Here is a 23146-nt window from a genome sequence, read left to right on the forward strand (position 1 = left end):
TAAAAAACTATTAGAATTGAAGGTAAAAAAAACATGGTTTGAAAGGATAGGAAAATATATTATTGTGAAATATAAGCTTAAGCTTACTTTCATTTTCAATAACTGATCATGAAGCTACTAAACGTTCAGCAGCTCGATAAAAACGGTTTCATCCGAAATATCATTGACTTACTGATAATGTGGCACGATGAGTAGGGTATAAATTTATTCGCTAACAAGCTAAAATATAAAAAAAGATTCTTACAGAATAAGGCTCGCTGCATCTAGTAGACGAGGCTATAGAAGTAATTTTTTCCTTTGTTGAACGTCGAGTGGACGGCGCTGCGAATACCTCGTTCAGACGAATTTCGCGCCAAAATTCGATCTAAATGACGCAAGGGTTATGACGTAAGACCCCACATGGACTGCTCCATTTCAAACTTTGGCAGTTTCGACGTGAACCAATTGCTGTAACACTGAACCATTTCGCTTTGTACTAAACCATTTGTCGTCACGCTAAACCATTTGGGGTCACGCTGAACCATTTGGGGTCACGCTAAACCATTTGGGGTCACGCTGAACCATTTCACTTTACAGTAGGTAGACTGATGTGATACTTAGCTATTGCGGCTTACGATTAACCATTTGACGCTTATTTAAGCTATTTCGCGTTACTCTGAACCGTTTGTGTCAAGTCACTGAACCAAAGTACAGTAAGCTGGACCATTTGGCATGACAATGAATATCACAGCACAACGATCTATTCAAGACTTGACTTTGTCATTTTCGACACTGAACCATTTCAGTAAACACTTGGCCACTCGTGTTTTTATTGATTCAGTTCAACACAGCTACACAGTTTCTGAAATGCTATTCACCAAAGGCTACTTGTCCATTTGTATTTTATATAAATCTCTTAAAATGAGATAAACCGTTCTCCAAAAGACAATCAGACCATGCATTTTGGTTTATTACAAACTATTTATTTTGCCTGTATTTTTGGCGGTGACGGCCGTCCGTACAAATTACGTTGTCAACTTGGTTGACAATGCTAAATTATCCTAAAAAACTAAATAGTTACGTACACAAGGAAGACTGATCAATCTGTGATTTTCTCAGTCCATCTGCCGGACGTAAAAAGACGAAAAAATATATGCGTCCTAGCAGTCGTTAACTGTTCATTTGTATTTTAGACAAAATCTCTTAAAATAAGATAAACTGTTCTCCTAAAGACAATTAAACCACTTCTATTTACTACAAACAACTTATTTTGGCGATGACGGCCACCCGTACAAATTACATTGTCAACTTTGTTGATAATACTAAATTACCCTAAAACCTAAAAAAGGAGATAGGGATGATAAAGCCTGCGTAACTAACAGTTTTGCGGCAGTTTTGGTTGACAGAACCGTGCCAGTCACGACGGGAATGTGAAGGAACAAACTACCGCTCGGCCGCATAAATCTTCATTGACCAACCAAAACTTTCTAGTTACACAAGCTACAGACTATATTTTCGGAAGTTTTAGGACTATAAGAAGCCATCCTTTCACATCTTGCTCTTTTCCAAACCAAATTCGGTGATGAATTGGGACAGTTCGCTTTCCAACCGACTTGCTTCGTTCCTAAGGACAGAAAGCGAGCTCACTTAGAACTTCTGATGCTGCACACTCCCTGATGATGCTAATGTTTATATAATTACAAACGATGCTCCTATTTCTTAGGATGACGAGGTTGTCTGTGAAGGGAGAGTTGAGGGTAATCTCAAATTCCCTCTATCCCCTTCCCCTTGACAAAAAAATATTTCCAAGATGAAATGGTGGTCTATGAAGGAGCAAGGGGTAATTCTCACTGCCCCCCCCCCTTCCTATCATTTTCACAAAATCCTTTCTTGAGAATGCTAGCTTAAGAAGCCGTGAGTAATCCCTTATCCATGTCACACCGTTCCCTTCAGCAAAAGAGAATACCAACCCAGTGCGAAGAGGGGGGTTATGATACATTTGAGTTCAGAAGAAAATCATTTTCCCCCACCCCACCCCCATTTCGCTGTTAATTTCTTCCCCTTCCCTCCGTAAACCTCAGTTTCTGCTTCAGCTGTTGTCATCAATTAATTGCCAATAAGTAGGACAGAATTACCTTAATAGTTTCGCATCATTTTCCATTTTCTTGAGCCTTTCTATTTCTTTATACAGTTCGAGGATGCTTCCTTTCAAATTTTTCATTTCTCTCTGAACCTGAGACCCACGCTTCGCGATGGTTGAGGTCAGTTCTCTGAAATACAATAAAATAAAATGTTTCTTTATCTATAGTAACCGGGGAGTTGTTAATGCATTGTTATGTATCTTATCGCCAAACCGTTGAAATACCGCGCGATTAAAAGCGAACTAACCGACACACGCACTGTAACAAGATAACAGCTAAGACCGGAATGAACTTGTGGAGAATCGGTCTAGTTTTTTAGTTTACGCTGATAATACCACATATTATAAACACGTGGAATTAATACGCAGTAATCCTTATAACATGATCAAAATAACAAACATGTATGAGGAATTATTCAGCAAGTGATATTCAGTTAAACCAAAGGCAGCTGAGATATAAAAGTTCCTCTGCAGAATCAATCAGTTTTCAGGCTGCACATTACATTGAATCAACACTTTTAACAACAAATAGCAGTGTTTTCTTGGCATAGAAATAATAGCATGACAGAGGTGAAGACACTAAGACTTTGCATGCTCAGAATAGCATGCCCACTGGGTGCAAAATCAAAGAGCCATGGACTATTCTGGAATCGTTAGGTTACTGCTCTCGTACCATCCAATCAACACTTCCATACTTTTAGCATATGGCACCGTTTCAACATTAAGTTTCAGGTCAAGTGAATTTACCCTCTGCTATGTGCTAGAGAGCTTGAGTTTGAACAAGATGATGACAGCATTTTCGCAAACACGACAGTCACTTGAGCTGAAAGGCATCAATGGGATAAATGGCTTTAGTTTTGGCTCAAAATGGTGCTGTTACGCGGCAACAATCAATTGAGGAACAAATTTATGTTTGGCACCGAGCGTAAAGCGCGGGAAAATTTGCGTCAGTTTAATTCTCTGTAACCTGATTGGTCAAAAGTATGACACCTGGTCTGATTGGCAAGACAGCGAGTGTAAACCGCGGGAAAATTTGCGACTCTTGAACAATGTGCGACTTAATTGGTCAAAAGAATGACACTTCGTCTAATTTTACTCGCAAGGCTTTGTGGGTAAAAGAAAATCAACTAACAATCGCATCACAGACGCTTCAAAAATCACATGGCAGCCAAACTTACTGTTGCACTTGTCCACTGCACTTGGCGCTAATGACACTGACTTCTGCCTGAAGCTTTTCAGAAAAGTAATCCACAAACTGTCGTTTGAAAGCTATCTCTTTAGCACCATTGGTCCAACATACCCTCTCAATTACATGTACTCCACTGTATAACCCCCCACACAAAGCCATGAACCACCATCCTACAGTCTTCCAAATCTGCAGTTGGAGAAACACGAATTGAAATGGACGCTTCGCATAGGCATACATACATTTGTAATGTTGCGAGGGTTGTCATGACCAGTTGAAGCGCTCTGAGGCTGTCAAATACAAGTTGTCTCACACGAGTTACCAACAACCACACAATCCGGTAAGTTATGTTTCAAAAGCATTTTCTTTTGGTAAAGCTCAAAAAAGTTCGGTAAATCAACAGGATACCAGTACTTGAAAAAGCTTAGTGTTAGAAATGTCTCGCTCTTTCCTCTTCCCTGCTTTTGTTTCCTTTAGCAGATTTCTATAATCGTTTCGATTCTCTTTCGCTTACTTTGCAAGACAACGGCTGTTTCTTATGTTTTCATTTGAAATTTTATGCGGGAAATTGAAGCACGGCCGGCAAGAATTGATCCCCTCGTGCATGCCCGACGTTTGACCGCTGTGTATTATGGCTGAGGTTCTCTAAATCAATAAAATATTTTAAACCTTACCAGTCCTCCCACTATGACTGTCAGTGTACCAGTGGAAATCGTTGGTGAAGCTAACCCTAGCACGACAGCTGGTCCGGTAGGTACCAAGCTCTGCACCTTTCGCTGAATCTTAGATAAAATCGAAGTTGTCATGAGCCACTACAGTTCGAAAATAGGTTATCGAGGGGCGACATATCCATCCAACCTCGGTACAATTGAGGCGCAATGGATTGCACTTCACCTCACAAGGGAAAAGACTGAAGATCGATTCCAATTGAAAGCAATTTTTCCTTCTATTTCTTTTTTTCTCATATTCTTCAAAAGCACGTGTTTTCTTAGCTTCGTTGGGAACGTTATAACTTATTTTATAGTAATCAGCTACAGAACTACCGCCTTTTTCTTTCTTTTTCCTAACTTAAAATAAAATGAAGTGCGGGTTTTAATCATTCCGGAGTACAGTTCATCCATACTGTGTTTTAGGCGGTCGAGCCCTCAACATCTATCAAATATGGAAGGCTAGAGTGATGGAGCAGAGGAGTTAATTGTCGATCAAAACAACAACTCAGAAATGTCTTTCAGCCATTTCCTCGTTTGAAATAGAATTACAGTAAACAATTTAATACTCTTCATGTGCTCCTTCGACCTTAACTCTTCTCTGACAAGGGTAATTTTTTTTTCATCGTTTGTTGTCCCAGTACTAAAGAAGTGTTCTTACATTCGCTCCCAAAGCGATGGCTAGTCTTGCATTACGAGGCGCCAAGAACTTCCTCGAAATCGCTTGCCAGCCAAGAGAGGAGCGAAACTCGATATCTTCACGAAAATCAGTGCACAGACGGGGCACATCCAGTTCGAAGTTCGCTTGGAAATCAAGACTACAACAAACAAACAAGATAAAGAAATTAGTAACAACAAAAACGGATATTTAATCGTTTCCCCTCTTGGGTGTCTGCTTCCTGGTTTCCTAAAGCCAATAGTCTTGATGTCAGTAGATCTTAACCCTTGATCAGCATCTAATTTCTCCTTACAATATCACCGGAGACTCAAACGTCCAGGTTACGAGAATGAAGGAGATGAACGCCCACTTAAGAAGCTCATGACTGTTTAACAAATTCTCTTTGTCAGCACATTAGGAAATGTGTGGAGAACAGTATAGAGAATATGCATACTGATGTAAGGGTTTAACCCTTTAACTCCTGAGAGTGATTAGTAACTATTTTCTCCTCCCAGCATCACCCCTAAAACAAACATTGAGGTCATGAGAATAAAGGAAATGATCACCAGCTAAAGAAGCTCTTGATTGTTAAACAAATTCTCCTTGTCAGCAGCATAGGATATGTATAAAGAACAGTATGGAGAATATGCATGTGGATGTTAGGGTGTAAAGGGTTAACGGGTTAAGGGACACAATACTCACGCTGGGGTGCCGGGCTCAAGAGATACCTCTGGTGTTTCGGGCAGAAGACTACGAAGGCGATCTGGGAAAAGAAAAATATATTCATATGTACTTAAGGGACCAGTCATTAGTTATCATCTGAGGGGATGGGGGTGGGGGTCGGAGGATGTCGGTCTTATCACGATAAAATTTACCAGATCCCCTCATAAGGCCCTGTAATATTCTTACGATTTCCCTCCCCCCCCCCTCGCTGGCAGTAAATTAGTGTTGGCAGTCAATTCTCAACAGTCCCACTTTATACTCTGTCGATGATGACTGAACCCCCCGCCCTTCCTTTCCCCCTTTGAAACAATGTTATCCTCTCCTAAATCCTCCCCCCCCCCCCGTCTTCTTTTTCCCTTTCATATAAGTGACTTTATGATGTACCTTCAGTTATTACTCTACCTCAGTTATTTTGTTACCCTAATGCATTGCCTCCGTAACAAGCATTCCAGTAGGAGAGATGAACTTTTTAATATCATAACCGCGCGAAATGCGCGGAACGAGAGTAAAAGAGTCGCAGGATGGGGTTGGGGTCGGGAGAGGAAGGAAGGCTCGCAAGCGAATCCAAGCTTTTGAAAAATCTGTTTGCCCACGAATGGCACTTCTGATTGATGCGGCGTGATAAAATTGACAGGTTTGACAACTAGCTATCAAAATCCTTGTGCAAAATGCGAGAGTGACCTACGATCAGAAAAATCACAGTGGCGGAAGACATGGGAGGTTTTAGCTCGACCAGTTCTGTAAACTGATGCAAGCTGTTTTTCAAAGGTACTTCTTCAGATAATTCCGGCAATTCACTATATACTCATTCAAGAATTTTTAGGCTTACGTACACATGCATGTTCACACATCATTCATGTAGCATAGATTAGTTCCTGAACACTGACCTGCCATTTCTTTTTGTGCCTCACAAATCACCTGAGTTTGAAAAGTTGAACAACAAGCCGCCATATTCCTTCCCAAGCCACTCTTTATGTGATTGCACAGCTCCTATTGACATAATGAGTGATAAAGTGTTCAATTTCAGATTATTCTTCCATTGCAGCTGTTGCTCGGCAACAAAACTGTTTACACATGTAATTTTCACCTTTTTGTATGTTTCGAGGAACTTAGGATGAGGATGGAATGGATGATCGAACTCATTCACCAGCTCGTCCAGTCGACCAATCTCTTCTGTCATAGCCTCAGTCACCTAAAGAAAGGAAAAATTTTGTCGAGTAAGCAACATCAGACTTTCTCATTGGCCGAAGGGGACAAATCTTCAAACCCAACGCCAAAAGAATTTGTCCTAGGTAAAAACTGGACAAAACCGACCAAATAAACAAAACCGTGATAAACTTGTGATTCATCTGTCGTAAAAGCTACGACCAGCGTGTTATTGAACTGAAATCAGTTAACTAGAAAGGCACAAAATGTCTTTTGTTGCAACACTCAGGGTTTCTTAAAATTTTAAAACGACTTAGAATAAATCTTGGAAATGGAAGGTGGAATCCTTTGCCGGCCGGTCTTATGAACTGATCAGGCGCTGACGGAGTCTGACGGCTTTGAAATTTGACAAAAGTTGTCCTTTGGTTTTTTTTTGGGACAATTCTAGTTTTGTCCGCTGGTGCGGAAAGGCCTAAGAGTAAAAATGGATACAAACAAGGGATTGGGAAAACATGAAGAACTGTTGTCAGGGTGGGGGACGGGTAGCATGGGATGGACTGGCTTTCCATTTCAGGGGGGAGTAGCAATACTCTGGGTGTGGAAATTGCGAAAAGCTCCGACAGTTTAGTTCTGTAAGGTTGTGTTCTGATTTGTGTTTATCCTCACTACTATTATGTGTAACTTTTAAAAATATAAGCTTCTAAAGATCTCCAGACTGCTTAGTCATGCTGACTTGCATACCATAGAACTTCCACAACATTTCATCAAGTCACGCACTTATTACGTAATACTACTAAAATAGTTCTTCTGTAAGCTTCTGGAATGTTCCAGAACACTTTGTTAAGATATAAAAAGACTCATGTAGTAGTAGGGGTAGTTGTTGTTGTTGGAGCGACAACTGTTTTGAAAGCTATACCGAGAGAGAGAGTGTTACTGTGGAACATACCTCATTTCAAGGACCTTTGGAGACAGCAGTGAGATTGTATCGGTGATGAGCTAGGATATAGACTGTGGTGGGCTTAATTAAGTTTATTAACGATAAGTATTGTACTGCTTTTAGGATTAGCTCCTTGTTAAGAACATCACTCGCTGTTTAATAAATTAGTAGAGTTTGTGGGATTGTAGTGTTTTTCTGTAGGTTAGATTATATCGTAACATTACTATAGGTCATCATACTTATTACAAATTAGGTGCATATCTGTGTGTACTCAGGCACTACAGCAGTAAAATTAAGGTAAACTCTTGATAAGATTTTACCACACACTTCAAAGTAAATTTGATATGCATATCAAAGGCACCTGACAAGCATCTGAGAAGCATGTCAAAAAAAGTCATCCATTTGATTACATACTTTTTGATCTTCCTGTTCTGAAACCTTACATTGTGAAAAACTTGAAATTACTGTGATTCAAGACTGAATTAACCACAAGTTTTAAACTTGTGCCTCCTAAAGAACATTTAAGTAGTTATTTTATTACCTGACTCTGAACTTTAGAGGTGATTTCCTTGATCTGGCGTTCAGTGTCACTTGTATAAATTCTAAGCTGTTCCTTCACATACTCCAGTCTATTCTCTTGCTTCTTCTTGATTTCCTCTAGTTTAGATCTGAGCAAAATAGAACATAATTATGAATTCAGCAAACCTGACAATTAACTAAAATCACAATCATTAAGCAAAATGAAAAAATTATCTGTCTCTTTCTCACCTTTGCTGAGATGCAGAATCCACTCTTTGTTCCATAAGAACCTTTAATGTGTTTACAATTTTCAGTCCACTGACTGCATGAGATTCAAACTTGGTTTGAATGGCTGACTTTGTAATGCACTCCTATAAAATCAAGAATGTAAAATTTCTATTGTGAAGTGAGAGTAATTAATTGACACAAACTCTTGACAGGCACATGTGTTTAACTTTAAATGGAAAAAGTACATTAACTAACATATACATCACGACTCTGTGGTAGCAACCTTTGCCTGGCTCTGACCAATAATTTAACACACAATAGACCCAGGGGTTTCAATAACCTTTTCCATGAGCAGCTGTCTATGGTGTTGAAGGTGGTAGTTCCCAGGTAAAGGGGCCAGGAGGCCCCTTTCAATGCTAAACATATAACAGTTAGGGGTCTTTCAGGCGATGGTAAACCACCTGTAATTAGCTTGAATGGGCAAGATTACCATTAGCAAGTTTGTACTCCTTGAATAACAATGCCATTAATTTCAACATTGCAATCATCAAATGTTTTTGCTGATCATCTTTTGGTTTGTAAGTGATCTGCTGACAGACTTGTGGCTACCTAAAAACTATGCTGGATTGTAAGCCTGAACAGCAGCTACAATACCTCAAATTTGTGTTCAAAGTTCTCAAACTCCAACTGTCGAGCAGGAAATCCTTCAACATGAATGGCACCACCTGAAAAACAACATGGCAATGCTAGTTACTTGATTTAATATAAAATCTTACTTTTTAACAGTTTGTCCATGCTGTCTCAAGAGAATGCACATTTTGATCAGCCACATACCTCCTTGAGGCATTCCTTGGTGATTCTGCATTCTAGTCATTAAGGTCTGGGTAAAACAGAAACAGGAAAAGAAAGTGGGAAAATAAATCAATGAAGAGGTGTGTCCTGTATCAAATGCCTCTTTACATAGCAGTAACAAAACTTGAAGACTTGTTCAAAGTTATTTGCAATTGGTCCTTGTAAACCCTGATATATAATATCCAGCAGTTTACCTCTTTAGCTGAGACAAAAAACACTCTGTCTTCTGCCTGTCCTTTGTCTACACACTGAAGCTCATCAACAAGAAAACTGATGCTTCCAGTGAGATGTTGATGTTTCACCTTAAGAAACCAGGTAAAAAAAATTTAAAACTCACACTTTATCACTATCATCTGAAAGTGGGGGAAGGGGAGGGAGGGGTAGGGAAGGGGAAAGGAGTTGTTGTCCAGGTGGATGGGAGAAGGTGGGATGAGTGGTTTGTTATCCCATCCATCATCATACCTTAATCCTTCCCATCTATCTAAGCCCTCCTTCCCATCTATCTAAGCCCCCCTTCCCCCCCCCACTATGAATCTCCCCCCCTGCTCCCACTATCAATCTATCATTACTTTTTTCCAGCAGCAATTTCTCATGGAAAGAGCGTTTGAAATGAAAGGCAACTCCAATGTTGTGTTTTGATTCCATTTTTGACATCTTTTGATTTCAAATTTGAATGGCTATCAAGAACAAATAAGTGCTTACTAACCAGCTCCATCATATCAGGTTCCAATGCAGTCGCATCCCATCTGTTATTTAGAATGAAGATGTTTGGTCTTGAAAGACGCTGATTCACTTTCCGAAAAAATTTTTTCTCCTGCAAATGACAAGGGTCAAATGAGAAACTACACAAGCATGGGAAGGTTACCTCTATGAATGCTACCACATTAGATAAAATATTAATTTGTCCTGTAACAAGTCACATTTTAGAGCAACTGAAAGTTAAAAAAAATTCAATCAAATTATAAGTTTGTATGTGATGTATCTTAAATTAACACATAGCACATGAATGGTCATGAACATACCGCATCTGTAAGCGTTGACTCCGCGTTAACAACCAGGACAAACACATCAGCATCCAAACAGTGCTTATCTATCCACAGATCAAGATCATGGTTCACATCTATACCAGGACTAAAATAACAGTTGTCTGTGAATATTTACATTGCAATTTCAGGCTTCCTCTTGGTGTAGAATACACAGAACATGTCACAATAGAGCAATGCCTCATTAACCTATTGTCTTCAATGTTTTCTTGTTCTTTTGTCTTTTTGTTCTTCTTAAACCTTCACACTCTAACATAGGTATGCATATTCTCCTAGCTGTCCTCTATACATTCCCTAAGGTGTAGACAAATACAATTTGCCGAACAGTCCAGAGCTTCTTTAGTTGGTGATCATTTCTTTTAATTCTTGTGATCTTAATGTGCAAATCAGGAGTGAAACTGTAAGGAGAAATTTAATTCTTAGGGCTCACAAGGTTATTTATACAGTACATTTAATCACTTGTATTTTGCTTACCTATCCACCAAAACAACATCCTTTGACAACATTTTACATCTGAAGTTGAAAAAATTTGAAACCATCACAAGTGATGACAATGTACAGGTAACACTTTATTGTAATGATACAAACCCTCTGATGTAATGTGAAATTAACATCTAGAACACAAGAGGCAGTCTATCTAAGAGCTTTTCAATACTAGAAGTGCATTTCAACTTTTTTGGAATTGGCTACCACTTTGAAAAATTTAGGAGCCAAGTGGTTATTAGAAGAAAAAAATTAATTTCACGCCCTGGACACTCATTGAAAAACCAATGACATAGCTTTATACTTTACTGTATGTGTATTAAACAAGGAAGTTGAGCATCATAACTTGAATTAACAAAGCCGAGTTCTAAGTTATCTGCCAAAACCGAAGGCTGAGGCAGATTACAGACACAATGCCTAATAATTTATGAAATCATGTAAAAAAACTGAATTTGGTAATTGTTTTGATTACACATTTTTTTAAAAACAATCACCAAAAGAAGACACCTCTCTCTGGGTTTGCAAAAGTTTAAGAACACTTCATGGAGTACCGTATTTCTTCACCTATAAGCCAAGTAATTTTTTCAGTATTTGACACAAAAGTTTGGGAGATTTTTTCTCAAGAAATGGGGTTCGGCTTATAGCCGAGGATTTGGGATTCAAAAACAAGTAGAAATTTAATGATGATGTGAAAGGACTGCAAATTCCATGACTGCAGTGCTCTTTTTGTGACATGCTTTAAAATTGTCATGACAACAACATATTTCTGACCACAAATCAGATTCTCTGCTTCCCACCCATTGAAGGACGATCTCACTCAACTCGGCAAAAATTCGTCTCATTTCACATTACAAATGAAATATTTGGTCTCTCTACTGTAAAAACCCCTCCATTGCTAGCTTGTCTAGTTCAGGACACTTGGGAGTGAAATGGCCCATTTTTGCATGTTTTGCAGACATCTTAAGCTTGCCAGAAAGAGTAGCCACCTGGTTTCTTCTCCAGTGTTGCACCACTGACTCACTATGTCCATGATCTTGAGTGATTTCCGAGCTGTTTTCTACAGCTTCAGCCTCTGTGATAAATTTTATCTTGAAAGCTATAGTATACAAAGAGCAGTGTGCTTTTGGCATGATGAGAAAAATAACAGAGATGAAAGAGATTCTCGATTGAAATGTTTGTCAGGTTACAGTAACTGAGAGTATTGTTGTGTTTCTGCAGTCATGTAGTAGTATTAACATCTTCACTGATTTGCTTTTTTTTCTTTTGGGTTTATTCTCATCCATTAGCTTTTGTGTTCACTGAGCCATTTCCCAATTTTTTGCGCGAGGTTCACTCCCTCAAATGGCCCATTACAATCAAGAATTATAGCTTATAGCGGTGGTCTTTCTGTTCCTTTTGGACAACACAAGTCCGTTGGAAGGTCTCTAACTTTTAGGGTCTTGACTTATAGGTGAAGAAACACGGTAAGGGCTTGGACACTTAAGGCAGACTATAAACTCCAAATGATAAATACAATGTTGGGTTATCTTGTCAACTTCCTCTGCTTTTGTATATTGATTGAATGCTCTTGACCAATCAGATATTTTATGATAAGTCTAATACATAATCACAGAATTAATTTGAAGCCAAAAAATGTTGACAAACTTAACCTCTTTGGAAAAAACCTGGACAAGAACAATTCATGTACAACATAGGAAACAACATAATGATTCTACTTTTACAACTAATGAATAAAGTTTGCAAGGTTGAACTGTAAATGCACTTTGATTAACAAGGAAAACAGTTACCTGTGAGTACATGTGAATGATACAAAAATTACAAAACAAAATCAAACCTGGACTTTGGCCAGAACACTTGAACAAGACTGCTAGGATCAAGCTTTTCTTTGCACAAGGCATGGGCAAGTTGACCTAATGACTGTTTCGATACCAAAAAGAAAAGTATGTAAGTATCATGATTATTAACTATTCATTAACTTATGCAGGGCAGATATCAATTGGAGTATTATTTAATCTATTTCATAAGTATTTTTACGCTTTAAGATAGTTTAAGTACCATTAATGTTGTCTAAATTGAATGTCAAACCAAAATTAATTGTTAAAACTATATAAACACCAAAGAAATACTGCTAGTTTAGAATTAAACGGTATGAGTAATTGATCGAGGTTTAGGCCTTTATCTGCTGTCAGGCTATAATGATCAAATACAAGCTATTAACCTTAAACCATATTTATGGTTACAAGACTAAGTGACAGTTTGAAAGAGAAAAATCATGTTTTCCTAACCAACTACCTGTCAGTCTTGAAATATGGATATTATGAAAAGTTGACTCACCAAACCCAGATTAAAACACCAGCCTGATGTTTATAAACACCAGATTCACCAGGCAAAGTTTGAAATAAATGCACTGGTTGCTTAATCAAGAAAATGTGGTACAAATAATTATTACAAAGGAGAAACTTAACAATAATTTTTAAGACATACCTTCACATCCTTTTTGTCATCACTCCCTGGAAGCAAGATATATGGATCTGGTAATTCTGAACCATGTACACTGAGAAAACAATTTGTAGTATGGCCCATTCCTGTTGGTAAGATCTTATCTTGTAGCATGGCATTTACTGTAGTGCTCTTTCCATTGCTGGTTCGTCCAAAGAATGCCACCTTCATCTGATCCCTTGATATTATCTCTGAGATGCTTGAAACCTGAGCCAGAAAGCCTGACACCTGTGAGAGAGAAATGCAATAATCAGTACTGACTTAATAAGAATTAATTACATTAAAAAATTGACAGTGACAGTGCAGGTACCTAGAGTGTGCATAGAGTGAGATGCACCTCAATTAAGGTTTTACAAAGAACTTAAGTCACAGTGTCCATAAATGAGATTGCGAAATTGTTGTCTTTGAGGCTAGCAATAATTGTCATGGCGATTGATTTCTTGAACTTCACTTCCTCAGATGGTTTTGGCATTGACATATTGTTTTAAGGTAAGAATTAGAAACATTAGTGTTTGAATATGCAGTTCACAGCAAGCTAAATACATTTCCCTTGTTAAGGAACAAACAGTTCTGTTGAGCAACGTTAGGTAGCTTTAGCATACATGTAGCTCATATATACTTTGTTTGCCCTTGAAAGTAGTAGTGATAGACTTTCATTACACATCAGCAATTTCAATTACTGGACAATAAAAACCTATTTCTTGTACTTTTGTTTTGTGCTGTGAAGCTAGGTGGACAAGTCCCTTAAATTTAATGCAAATTTGTGGGTGCGAGATAGGGATCCAATTAAAAACCTCTCAACAAAGTCATAGCAACCATAGTCATGAAAGGTTGGTTCTTATAGAACCAAGTTTAAATTTTACCCCTGGTCTGCAGTCTGTATTTTGCACCGACCAATTATTGTGCAATCTATCTGAAAGCTTAATCCATGAAAATCCTGAATGGTGTATGTACAAAATTTTAAACAATATTGTAAATATAACAACATTGCAAAGTTAATTAAAGACAGTATTTTATTGAAGTATCAATCAAGATAGCTTTGAAGTGATAAAATTTGATGTTCGATCACCGTCTTGGGCAAGCCCTGTCGGCCTATCGAAGACTCACAGCTGTGAGACTACTCTTATTAATCTTATCGAGAACTGGAGACATGCTAGGGACAATAAGCACCGAGTAGGAATCTTATCAACAGATATGTCAAAGGCCTTCGATTCTATGCATCCAGCTCTGCTGCTGAGTAAACTAAGAGCATATGGTTTTGAAGAAAATTTCATCGATTTGTTGTGCTCCTATTTATGTGGGCGCTCTAACAGAGTGAAGCTTGCATCTCGAAAAAGTTCCTGGAAACGGGTTAACTGAGGTTGCCCCCAGGGGTCAGCTTTGGGACCGTTGCTGTGGAATATTTTTCAAAATGACTTAGTCTATGAAATGGAACAGAATCTAAGCATGTATGCTGATGACCATCAGCTTTTTTAAATTAGTGATAATGTTGGTACGATTAATGACAACCTTAATGCAAACGCAAGAAAAGCATCTTCATGGTTTGAGTTGAACTAACTTAAGGGGAACCTCTCCAAATACCATACCATGTTGATCAACAATAAACAAAGAGACGGGAGAGATGAGATAAACGTAAATGTACAAGGAACTGACATTGATTCTATGAACAGTATTAAGTTACTAGGTGTCACTATTGACAACAAGCTTAATTTCAGTGTGCACATAAATATCATGTGCAAGAAAGCTAACCAGAGGATAGGTGTACTAATGAGACTCAAAAACTTAGTGCCCACCGTTGCTAAACTACACCTTTTTAAGGCTGTGATCCTTCCGTACCTCACCTACTGCCATCTCACCTGGCATTTTTGCCGAGCAAGTGACAAGAGAAAACTTGAATGCACTCAGGAGAGGGGTTTGCGTGCAGTCTTCAGAGATAGTAAATCTACATATGAGCAATTAGTTAAGAAGGCTAATTTAAAATCTCTTTATGAAAGAAGGCTACAGGATATAGCTTGTTTAATGTTTAAAGTGAGGCATAATCTGTGCCCACCGACTGTCAAAAATTTATCATTGAAAAGTTCCACTTACAACCCCAGAGGCACAGATTTCCACATTCCTAGATTTAATACTGTTACCTATGGAAAACATTCCCTAAGATATATTGGCCCTTTGCTGTGGAATCGACTTTCAATTAACATAAAAACTTCACCTTCTCTACAATCTTTTAAAAAACAGATCTCTTTAACTAACCTTTCATCTAAATTAGAATACGATTGTGAGAACTGTGTTCTATGTAGCACATGAACAATTATCTGGCTCAGGGAACGCTCTATGTGTTTATTTGATTTAATAATGAGTATTAAATAAGGTAGTTTAAACTTTTAGTTCTTAATGTCAATGATGTATTTAAATTTTATCTATTGTAAATAGTTAAATTAGTTGAATTTTAACTTGTTGTATTGAGTTTAGGTGTCCCCTATTAGTAGAGGGTTTCTTACCCTCGGCTAGATCGATTTGACACATGAATAAATTTTTTTCATTCATGCATTCATTCATTCATAACAAAATAAATATAAAAAAACATTAAAAACAATCAAAAGGTTGTATGATATACACCGGTTTCACAACATTTAATTTACCAATTCTCGTCATTATCATGGCGCTTGAACGCGATAATTGACAATCTTACCTCGCTTGGAAATTTATCGATGTCTCCCTCATCCATAAAAGCTATTTTGTAGTCAGCTGAGAATTTGTTACAGGCTGTGAGATACTTTGTGAGGCGTCCGAATATGGCGTTTATCTCCTGCTTCGCTTCTACGAAATTGTCCATTCCGCCACCTCGAAAAGATTTAGCTCGCTTAAACTGAGACGATTAGTTCCTAATGTTCACTAGGATGTTCATTGCCTGCCATCGCGTTCGCCCGAAGTTGATTGCAAAGCTGCCTCGGCATGCCATGCGACCGTGGGAGACTGGTTACTAAACTGAACAACACAAAATATGCACCTACTAAATTAGAGAAACGACGTCGTCGCAACAAACCAAGTTAAAAAAAACATTTTTCAACGAAAGAGTTACTTTCTTCGGCTTGAGACCCCTTTCTTGTGTATTGTCAGGATATTTAAAAATGGCAACCAAAAGAAGGCGAGGATGTATTTCTGTTGAGAAATAAAGATATTTGTGAAGAGATATAATCATCGTCTTGACCCGCTATATTAAAGCTACATCTGACGAAGGGCTGACGCTCGAAAATTCAGCTTTTTACCCTTTACGGTGGCCAATTTACGTTTTCAACTAAGTTTTTAACACTAAATTACCTGTTATACTCTCCCACCGACGCAGCACCACAGTTTCTTTAGAAACTTACCCCCTTAGCTTTATCCATCTGAACGAAGTGCTCCTCTTTGACATCTTCCACAACTTGACATTGAAAACAACACTGCGAGGGGAAATAACTTACAGTGGCCATGACACAGAAAGAATCAAAACGAAAAGTTCAAGTTTGGACGCATGACGAAATCCTGTCCTCACACCAAAACTACCAAGTAACCCAAGTCACCATGAACATGGCAAACTCTTTTGTATGTTCAAGGATTTCTTCAAAGGACTATTTCCATTCCAGAATGAGCCGCTACCCAAACAGCGTTTCTACTTTTCATCTAATTCGTCTATTTGTCATACTTGAGCAAGTTCCATTACTCAAAACCGCGATAGTCAGTTAAGCTTTGGTTGCCTTCATTCTACTTCGTCTTGCGCATCTTGCCGTTTGGTTGATCGTTCACAACTTTCCATTGCGTTTTGTCTGCGCATGGGCGAGACTACACCTTTCGAATCGGTTAGAGTTTGCTCAATAGGTAATTTGCATAATTCTGTTGTCACGCTAGCAAAATCAACAAAAGTTTGAAGTCACTCAGGCGAAGAAAATTAAAAAGTACCAGATGTTTTTACATTTCTATGCTTTCGAACATTTTAATATTTTTTTGATGGTTCGGTCTGGACTTGAGAAATATCACGTAAGAAAGAGTGTTGGAAACTGGACGCTACGTTAATTATTCTTAGGTTGATTGATGTCGTTCACCAACCAAACAAACATGTATGCGGCACGTGTTTTATCGCCCCATATATGGTACGGGACGTCTGATATAGGTTTCCTTCGACTAAACCGAGAGTTATGAATGGAAGTTAACCGAAGCGTGGTAGGAGAATCGTCAAATCAAGTGAATAAATCGTGAGTTAATCTGGGTATCTTAATTCCTTTGCTCCAAAGTTTTTTTTGGATAGTTATAAAAATTGTATGGTTGAAAGCAAGGAGAAGTACAAATTTGATCTGGGAGTTAAAAGGTTATTACCAATTTAGCCAAGCAATCAACAGAGATTGAAATACTTGAGAAGGCTGGCCATAGATATTCAGGGGTCCTTATGCATAAGGGTTTTATATTTTAAATAAAAAAATTAAAATTAATATTTTAAATTAAAAAAATTTTAGTCAGGGTTTCTTTATTCTTTTGCTAAAAAGCTTTTTTTGTATGATTTTCTCTATTCTTTTTAGGGCATCCAATCATCAAATTGTATACAAAAGTAGCACTACTGAATTTTCTTTTAAAGCTTTCCAATTTGGAATCATGTTTCACATCAACCCTGGGTTGTTGTAATCCAGCTTTGAACAACCTGGTGGTGAATAATTTCTTTAGACATGCATGTTTCTCTTCTTTTATTTATCTCTAGGGTGATTGTGGAGCAGCTGGCACTGTGACTTCATCTAAAGATGAGAGACATAATACCTTGTGCACAGGATTCTCATTTGTGGTATGGACGGAAGAAGTGAGCTCACTTGAAATCAGAGTCCGACCTGCTCTTTGCTTTTAGTCAAGGTCCATATCACTAGAAGCAAACATAAGCATCCTGGGAGTGTAAGGTGAAGGCTGAAAGGGGACTTTTTTCTCTCCCTTCCCGCTTCCATGTAGTGGGCATCACTTCCATGCAGTGGGCATCATTGAGATTAAGGGGGGATGAGGGAGGGTCAACAGCAAGACTGCAAATGTCTATGCTGCATTCAAGGGTGGCAGGTGCTTGCAATTTCATGATGTATCTGTTACCCATGCCAATTCATACTTCCTAGTAATGGAGTTTGAAGTCAGTATTGTAAGTTGCAGACCAAGTATTTCCTGGATTTATAGTCAAGGGTGCTAAATTGACCAATCATAATGCTAAATTGACTAATCATAGTGCACATACTAACTGAGAGATGACATTAACTGAAGGATAATAAAAATGTTTAACCTTCTTATTACTTTTGGCTTTTCTTAAGGTCTTAGCTTCGTGTGCTGCATATGAAATAACTTGTTAAACCAGAGACTCTTTTCCTGCGTTAAATGGTATGAAGTCTGAATTAAATGAAGACTAACTTGGATAATTGTTTTTACTCATTAGGCAAAAAGAACTTAATAATAGTACCAGCAAATATGACTCAAGTCTTCAGTTTGTAATAAAGATTCTCTTGTTTGCAAACATAATTATGTATTTACAGTTACAATCTTTTAATAGGCTTTTTTTAAAACATAGGGAAACTTTAATACATGGCACTCTTTAAAAGATGCATGTTACATGCATGTATGATCCAATATGTACAGAAACTTTGCAATAGATTCAATAAAATAAATAAAATTAATAACAAAATAAATTACTTGGTTTTCAGAGCATTGACTAGTTTGTCACATTTGAAAATTTTTTAATCTGGGTTCTGTTTATATTGGATAGAGCACAACTGAAATATGTTATTACCAGTAAAAAAAAAATGTCAATTAACTGAATGGATAATTACTTGTATCTTTTTCAATCTTCCTTTCTTTCACTTTGTGCTTTTGAACAATATTTGAGACTACCTTGGCAAGTTATGTCTGTCAAAGGGTCCTCAAAATGTTTGTTATATTTGTTTGAATCACAATTTATGAATTTATGCTTGTTTAAGTTCAAACAAGACTGTTCAGAACCTCACACCACACAAATATGATTGTTATACTGAATGCTGTCCATAATATATGTATTTTTTTTAAACTAGACACTTTCTTTCAGCACTCATGATCAAGGCTCAGATTTCTAGGTACAATGCCACATTGAAAGATGCATCCCAGTTACCTCATATAGATACTACTAAAACCATATTTTGTTTATTTTGTGGTATAATCACATGGCCTGCACTGGTAGAACTTCCACTGTTTCTTTAGCACAGCAGTTTCTAATCTATCTACATATCCCTCTTCCTAAAAAATCTCTCTTTCTAATGATGCCTAAGGATGTTTTTCACCCAATACACAAATTGCATCAACCTACAAACATTTACAGGTGGTGTATGCATTAGAGTCGTATTTTTGAAGCCAGATCTTTCCTTATCGTGTCAACTTCTTTTTTCTCTTTTTCATGTCTCATTCTCAATATTTCGAGTATTGTAATTTCCTGGTCGTCATCATCAGCTTGAGTGTCACTCATTCCTGGACTACCTCTCCTTCTGCTTACCATCTGTTTTGGTTTAGGGACATTCTTGGCATAGTTCAAAGCCTGAAAGACAAAGTGAGCAGTTTCAAAGAGAGTGCAATTCTAGCCATTGAGCAGGGTCAGAGGGCTTTTCTAACCAATAAGTGAGGTTTCCAAGAGATCTGGTATGACCAGGCCTCTCACATGATTGCTGCCTTGAATTTTGAGGGTTTTGTCATTGGGGCTGCCTCACAAGTGAATGCCTGTTCTATGGCTAATTCAATTCTTGCATGAGTATTACGTGTTAAGATTACTCTTGACCTCAAGTACCCCATCAATGGAAATGTACTACTTACAGCTTGCCGTTTTGCCTCCGCCTCCTTGATATGTTTAGGTTTAACTGGCTGTTGAATTGATCCTTTTTTCTCCTGCTGTTTCTTCATGGTTGAGTGCTGGGCCCTCAGCATTGCTGCATACTCTCTTTGCTTGCTGACTTTTCTCATCTAAAAATTTTAAGGACAGTTGTGGCAATTTTTGCAAAGTACATTATTTCATACCCTGTTAAAGGTACGTTAAGTCTGTACTCAAGTCAAGAGGCCCTTGCAACCAGAGATTATCCCAGTTTGCCTAGTATGAAGTCACTAGCAGTATGATAGGATCCCTGACAGGATGCCAGTCCATTTTGAGGGAGCCTTCAGCATTTCATGAAGCTTCCCTGATAATTTGCTAATATCCATTTATATTCCTGGGTGACAAGAGGCATTGTGAGAGTAGAATGACAAGCCCATGAACAGAATGCATTCAAACCCTTTAACCCCTGAGAGTGATTAGCAACTAATTTCTCATATCAGTATCAGCCCTAAAACAAACATTGAGGTTATGAGAATAAAGGAAATGATCACCAACTAAAGAAGCTCTTGATTGTTAAACAAATTCTCCTTGTCAGTACCATAGGAAATTTATTGAGAACATTATGGAGAAAATCTATACTGATGTCAGGGTGTAATGGGTTAACCCTGACCAAGTCCTGAACCTGAATTTTTGATGAAGAGTCCAGTGTACCAACCATAAGTCTACTGCATCTCCCAGTGTGTACAGTGTGACTGTGACCTCAAAATGTGGTGAGAACATCAGTGATGCACTATGACGGGCCTTGTGTGCCACTATTTCGTTCTTACTGCATTTTGACATCATTTGTGATCTAGAGCTGTACATATATTGCTGAACAGATCCAGGGAAACATGGAATCTATTTGCTAATTAGATTAGAGTGTACCCATAATGCATGTTTTACATGTGGTCATAATCAATAAATGATGCAAACCCTGCCCAGGTTTGTACATGAACCAGCAAATATACCTCTTGCCAAATGGCAAATAAATTGGGTAAATTTAAGAGCAACTTGCAGACCATAAAACCATTGACTCCAGCAAATGGACTGGTAATTTTTAACTGTGCAAGATTGTTAAAAAGGTTTTGAGTTAGCTGACTGTGATAAAAAAAAAAACATGTAGGCTGCATAATGTCATGCTCTCTTGCTGAAAATTGACCCACACGCTTTCAGAATAGACAACAGAATGCACTGTTTGTCAGCCTGTGTTGATGACCCTGAATACTTCAATTAAAAAAAAAAAACAATTAATCTTTACCTTCTCTTTAAAGTCATCAGTGTCATTGTTTGGTCCTAAGCCACCAGCAGGCCGCTCAACCTCAGAGCCAACAAAATTTCTGTAGTCCTTTAAGCTGTATGGTTTGTACTGAAACAATGGTTGTCTTAAGCTGGAATAACTTCCTGATGCTTTACTGCTTCTGTCAGCATCTGCCATCCCATGTAATGATAAAGAACTTGGATTTGCTAAGTACGGTTCTGAGGAAAATTTCCTGTGTAAACTGGATTCTGGGAATTTGTTTGCTTTTTGTAAATTTTGAAAATCAGTGTCAGATAAGGCTGATGATGAATTATAATCTTCTTCGTGCAAATTATGTACACTGGAGATGAGAGGTGTACGCTGGTAACCGTAAACACCTGGGGGTGCAGACTGGGTGGAGAGAGAGTTATAATGTGTTGGTTGAAAAGACCCAGCCATTGCATGCCTCTGTCTTGAGTTTGCTGCAGCACTTTGGTATCCTCTGCTATAACCAACTAGATCTGAATAATTTGATTCTAAAGGATTATAGTATGAGCCAAAGTCTTGGCTGACATCGTAGTAAGGACCATGTGAATGACTGTGATATGTGTCAAGTGACTTCTCTAGAGAGCTGTCTCCAGGTAAGTTTTGATGATTATCATAGTGAACTGGACTTACAGAGTTTTGGCTATTAAAATCATCACTGATTTTGTGAGAATGCTGTGACTGACTCTCTAAGCCTGAGCCAGGTACATTCGCAACAGTTTCTTCTGTTTGGTTTCCAGATTTTTCTTTGGATTTTTCGACATTCTTTCTCGTCCTCATTCCGTGAACTTGAGCATAGCCAGTCCTCTCGGGAACCTTCTTCCCAACCCTCTCTTTGTTTCTTTCTATAATGTGCTGTGGCTTTCGCGGTTTAGGCTTTCCGACTTTTTTGCTGTGTTTCATGTTGTCATTTAGTAGCGGAGTAGAACTCTTGGGAATATCCGAAATGTCTTCCGAAGTCTCTACCTGCGAAGGCTCGATTTTCATCTTGGTGGATTCAACTCGTTTGGGTTCGTTTAATTCTCCAGGCTTTGAGAACTCGAGGGAATCGTTTAATGAAGACTCCAAACTATCAGTGACCCTTTCCGTCTGTTCTTCCTGACCACTGGACACGACCATGCTACGAATAACATCATCCGACGGTTCTTCATCCAATATGGCGGCCAAAACAGTAGGCGACGCAAAGGTCGTTATTTTGTCTTCAGCGCCGTTGTTGCTTTGTCTTTCTTCGAGGCTTTCCATTCAGTATACATCGAAAAACAAATTACATCATTGTGTGCGGTTTAGAAAATTAACTAAACACCAAAAAACATTCACAAGAAAATCCAGTTTTCAGGCACGACAAAACTACCCACGATGCATTACTCGTTGCCATGGACTACAGTTCAATTGGAGGGAGGGGGTGGTAGGGGCACTACCAAAATAAGGAGGTGTATAAACGTAGGTCGAAATTTTCTTCAATCTGAGAGTACTACTGGAGAAGCCCTCCCCTATTGCACAGAGTAAGCGTTTTCTTAGAAAAGCCTGGATCCTACTCAACACAGCAACAAGTAAAGTCGATAAAAATCTTGTTAACGATTATTTGACGGATGGTGTGTTGTCTTTTTGGTAGAGAGGAAAAAGATTGAATAATTTTAGGGTATTCCTTTAGGTCTCTTTTATTCTCACCGAAGAGCCGAGTTTCACATTTGAACGGAAAACTCTCTATGTTTTGCATTGAGGAAAAAAAATACTTAAAGTAAATTTCATACATTGGCATATTTACAACACCAAAAGATAATCGAAAATTAATCACGGTCTCCTGGAGAAGTGAAGAATACACAGCTAAGGGCTCCCGATATTTTAGCTTGGTAAGCTGAAAAGTGTAACAGCAAATGATGAGTGTAATTTTATTCTTATCTG

The 23146-nt window shown here is 38.2% G+C and overlaps 2 protein-coding genes and 1 long non-coding RNA gene across 4 annotated transcripts; 1 reads left to right on the forward strand and 2 right to left on the reverse strand.

Annotated features, from left to right (window-relative positions):
• Positions 1-791: 791 nt before the first annotated feature.
• On the reverse strand, positions 792-16883 carry LOC131784740 (mitofusin-2-like). Of its 2 annotated transcripts, none has more exons than XM_066169042.1 (20): positions 16469-16883; positions 15790-16259; positions 13086-13328; positions 12436-12518; positions 10593-10631; positions 10098-10206; positions 9782-9889; positions 9270-9377; positions 9058-9103; positions 8878-8948; positions 8245-8366; positions 8018-8144; positions 6481-6585; positions 6281-6383; positions 5373-5433; positions 4674-4830; positions 3980-4087; positions 3298-3494; positions 2115-2249; positions 792-1603 (listed from the first exon to the last, which is right to left on the reverse strand). In XM_066169042.1, the coding sequence occupies exons 2-20, from the start codon at positions 15931-15933 to the stop codon at positions 1528-1530; spliced, it is 2142 nt and encodes a 713-aa protein (XP_066025139.1). In that variant the 5' UTR covers positions 15934-16259; positions 16469-16883; the 3' UTR covers positions 792-1527. The 2 variants fall into 2 exon arrangements, with proteins under 2 accessions (XP_066025139.1, XP_066025140.1); XM_066169043.1 differs by lacking the exon at positions 792-1603 and adding an exon at positions 2867-2942 and having other exon boundaries at positions 2114-2249.
• A 381-nt stretch (positions 16884-17264) lies between these two features.
• LOC136281980 (uncharacterized) lies at positions 17265-17923 on the forward strand. Its single transcript, XR_010718017.1, has 2 exons — positions 17265-17329; positions 17827-17923. It is a non-coding gene; the product is annotated as an uncharacterized lncRNA (long non-coding RNA).
• A 727-nt stretch (positions 17924-18650) lies between these two features.
• LOC131784744 (jhy protein homolog) lies at positions 18651-22586 on the reverse strand. The gene is made up of 3 exons (XM_059101567.2): positions 21221-22586; positions 19929-20075; positions 18651-19656 (listed from the first exon to the last, which is right to left on the reverse strand). The coding sequence occupies exons 1-3, from the start codon at positions 22484-22486 to the stop codon at positions 19456-19458; spliced, it is 1614 nt and encodes a 537-aa protein (XP_058957550.2). The 5' UTR covers positions 22487-22586; the 3' UTR covers positions 18651-19455.
• Between the last annotated feature and the right edge of the window lie 560 nt (positions 22587-23146).

The sequence above is a fragment of the Pocillopora verrucosa genome, chromosome 6 (assembly GCF_036669915.1).
Source record: "Pocillopora verrucosa isolate sample1 chromosome 6, ASM3666991v2, whole genome shotgun sequence".
Taxonomy (NCBI): Eukaryota; Metazoa; Cnidaria; class Anthozoa; order Scleractinia; family Pocilloporidae; genus Pocillopora; species Pocillopora verrucosa.

Coding starts and splice junctions, on each gene's coding strand:
- LOC131784740 (XM_066169042.1), bottom strand. CDS start 15,933: ATGGACAATTTCGTAGAAGCGAAGCAGGAGATAAACGCCATATTCGGA. Junction 10,207..10,592: donor GATGTTGTTTTGGTGGATAG/GTAAGCAAAATA, acceptor CTGTTATTTTAG/TCCTGGTATAGATGTGAACC. Junction 8,145..8,244: donor GATTCTGCATCTCAGCAAAG/GTGAGAAAGAGA, acceptor TATTTTGCTCAG/ATCTAAACTAGAGGAAATCA.
- LOC131784744 (XM_059101567.2), bottom strand. CDS start 22,486: ATGGAAAGCCTCGAAGAAAGACAAAGCAACAACGGCGCTGAAGACAAA. Junction 20,076..21,220: donor CTGATGACTTTAAAGAGAAG/GTAAAGATTAAT, acceptor TAAAATTTTTAG/ATGAGAAAAGTCAGCAAGCA. Junction 19,657..19,928: donor CGGAGGCAAAACGGCAAGCT/GTAAGTAGTACA, acceptor TTTGTCTTTCAG/GCTTTGAACTATGCCAAGAA.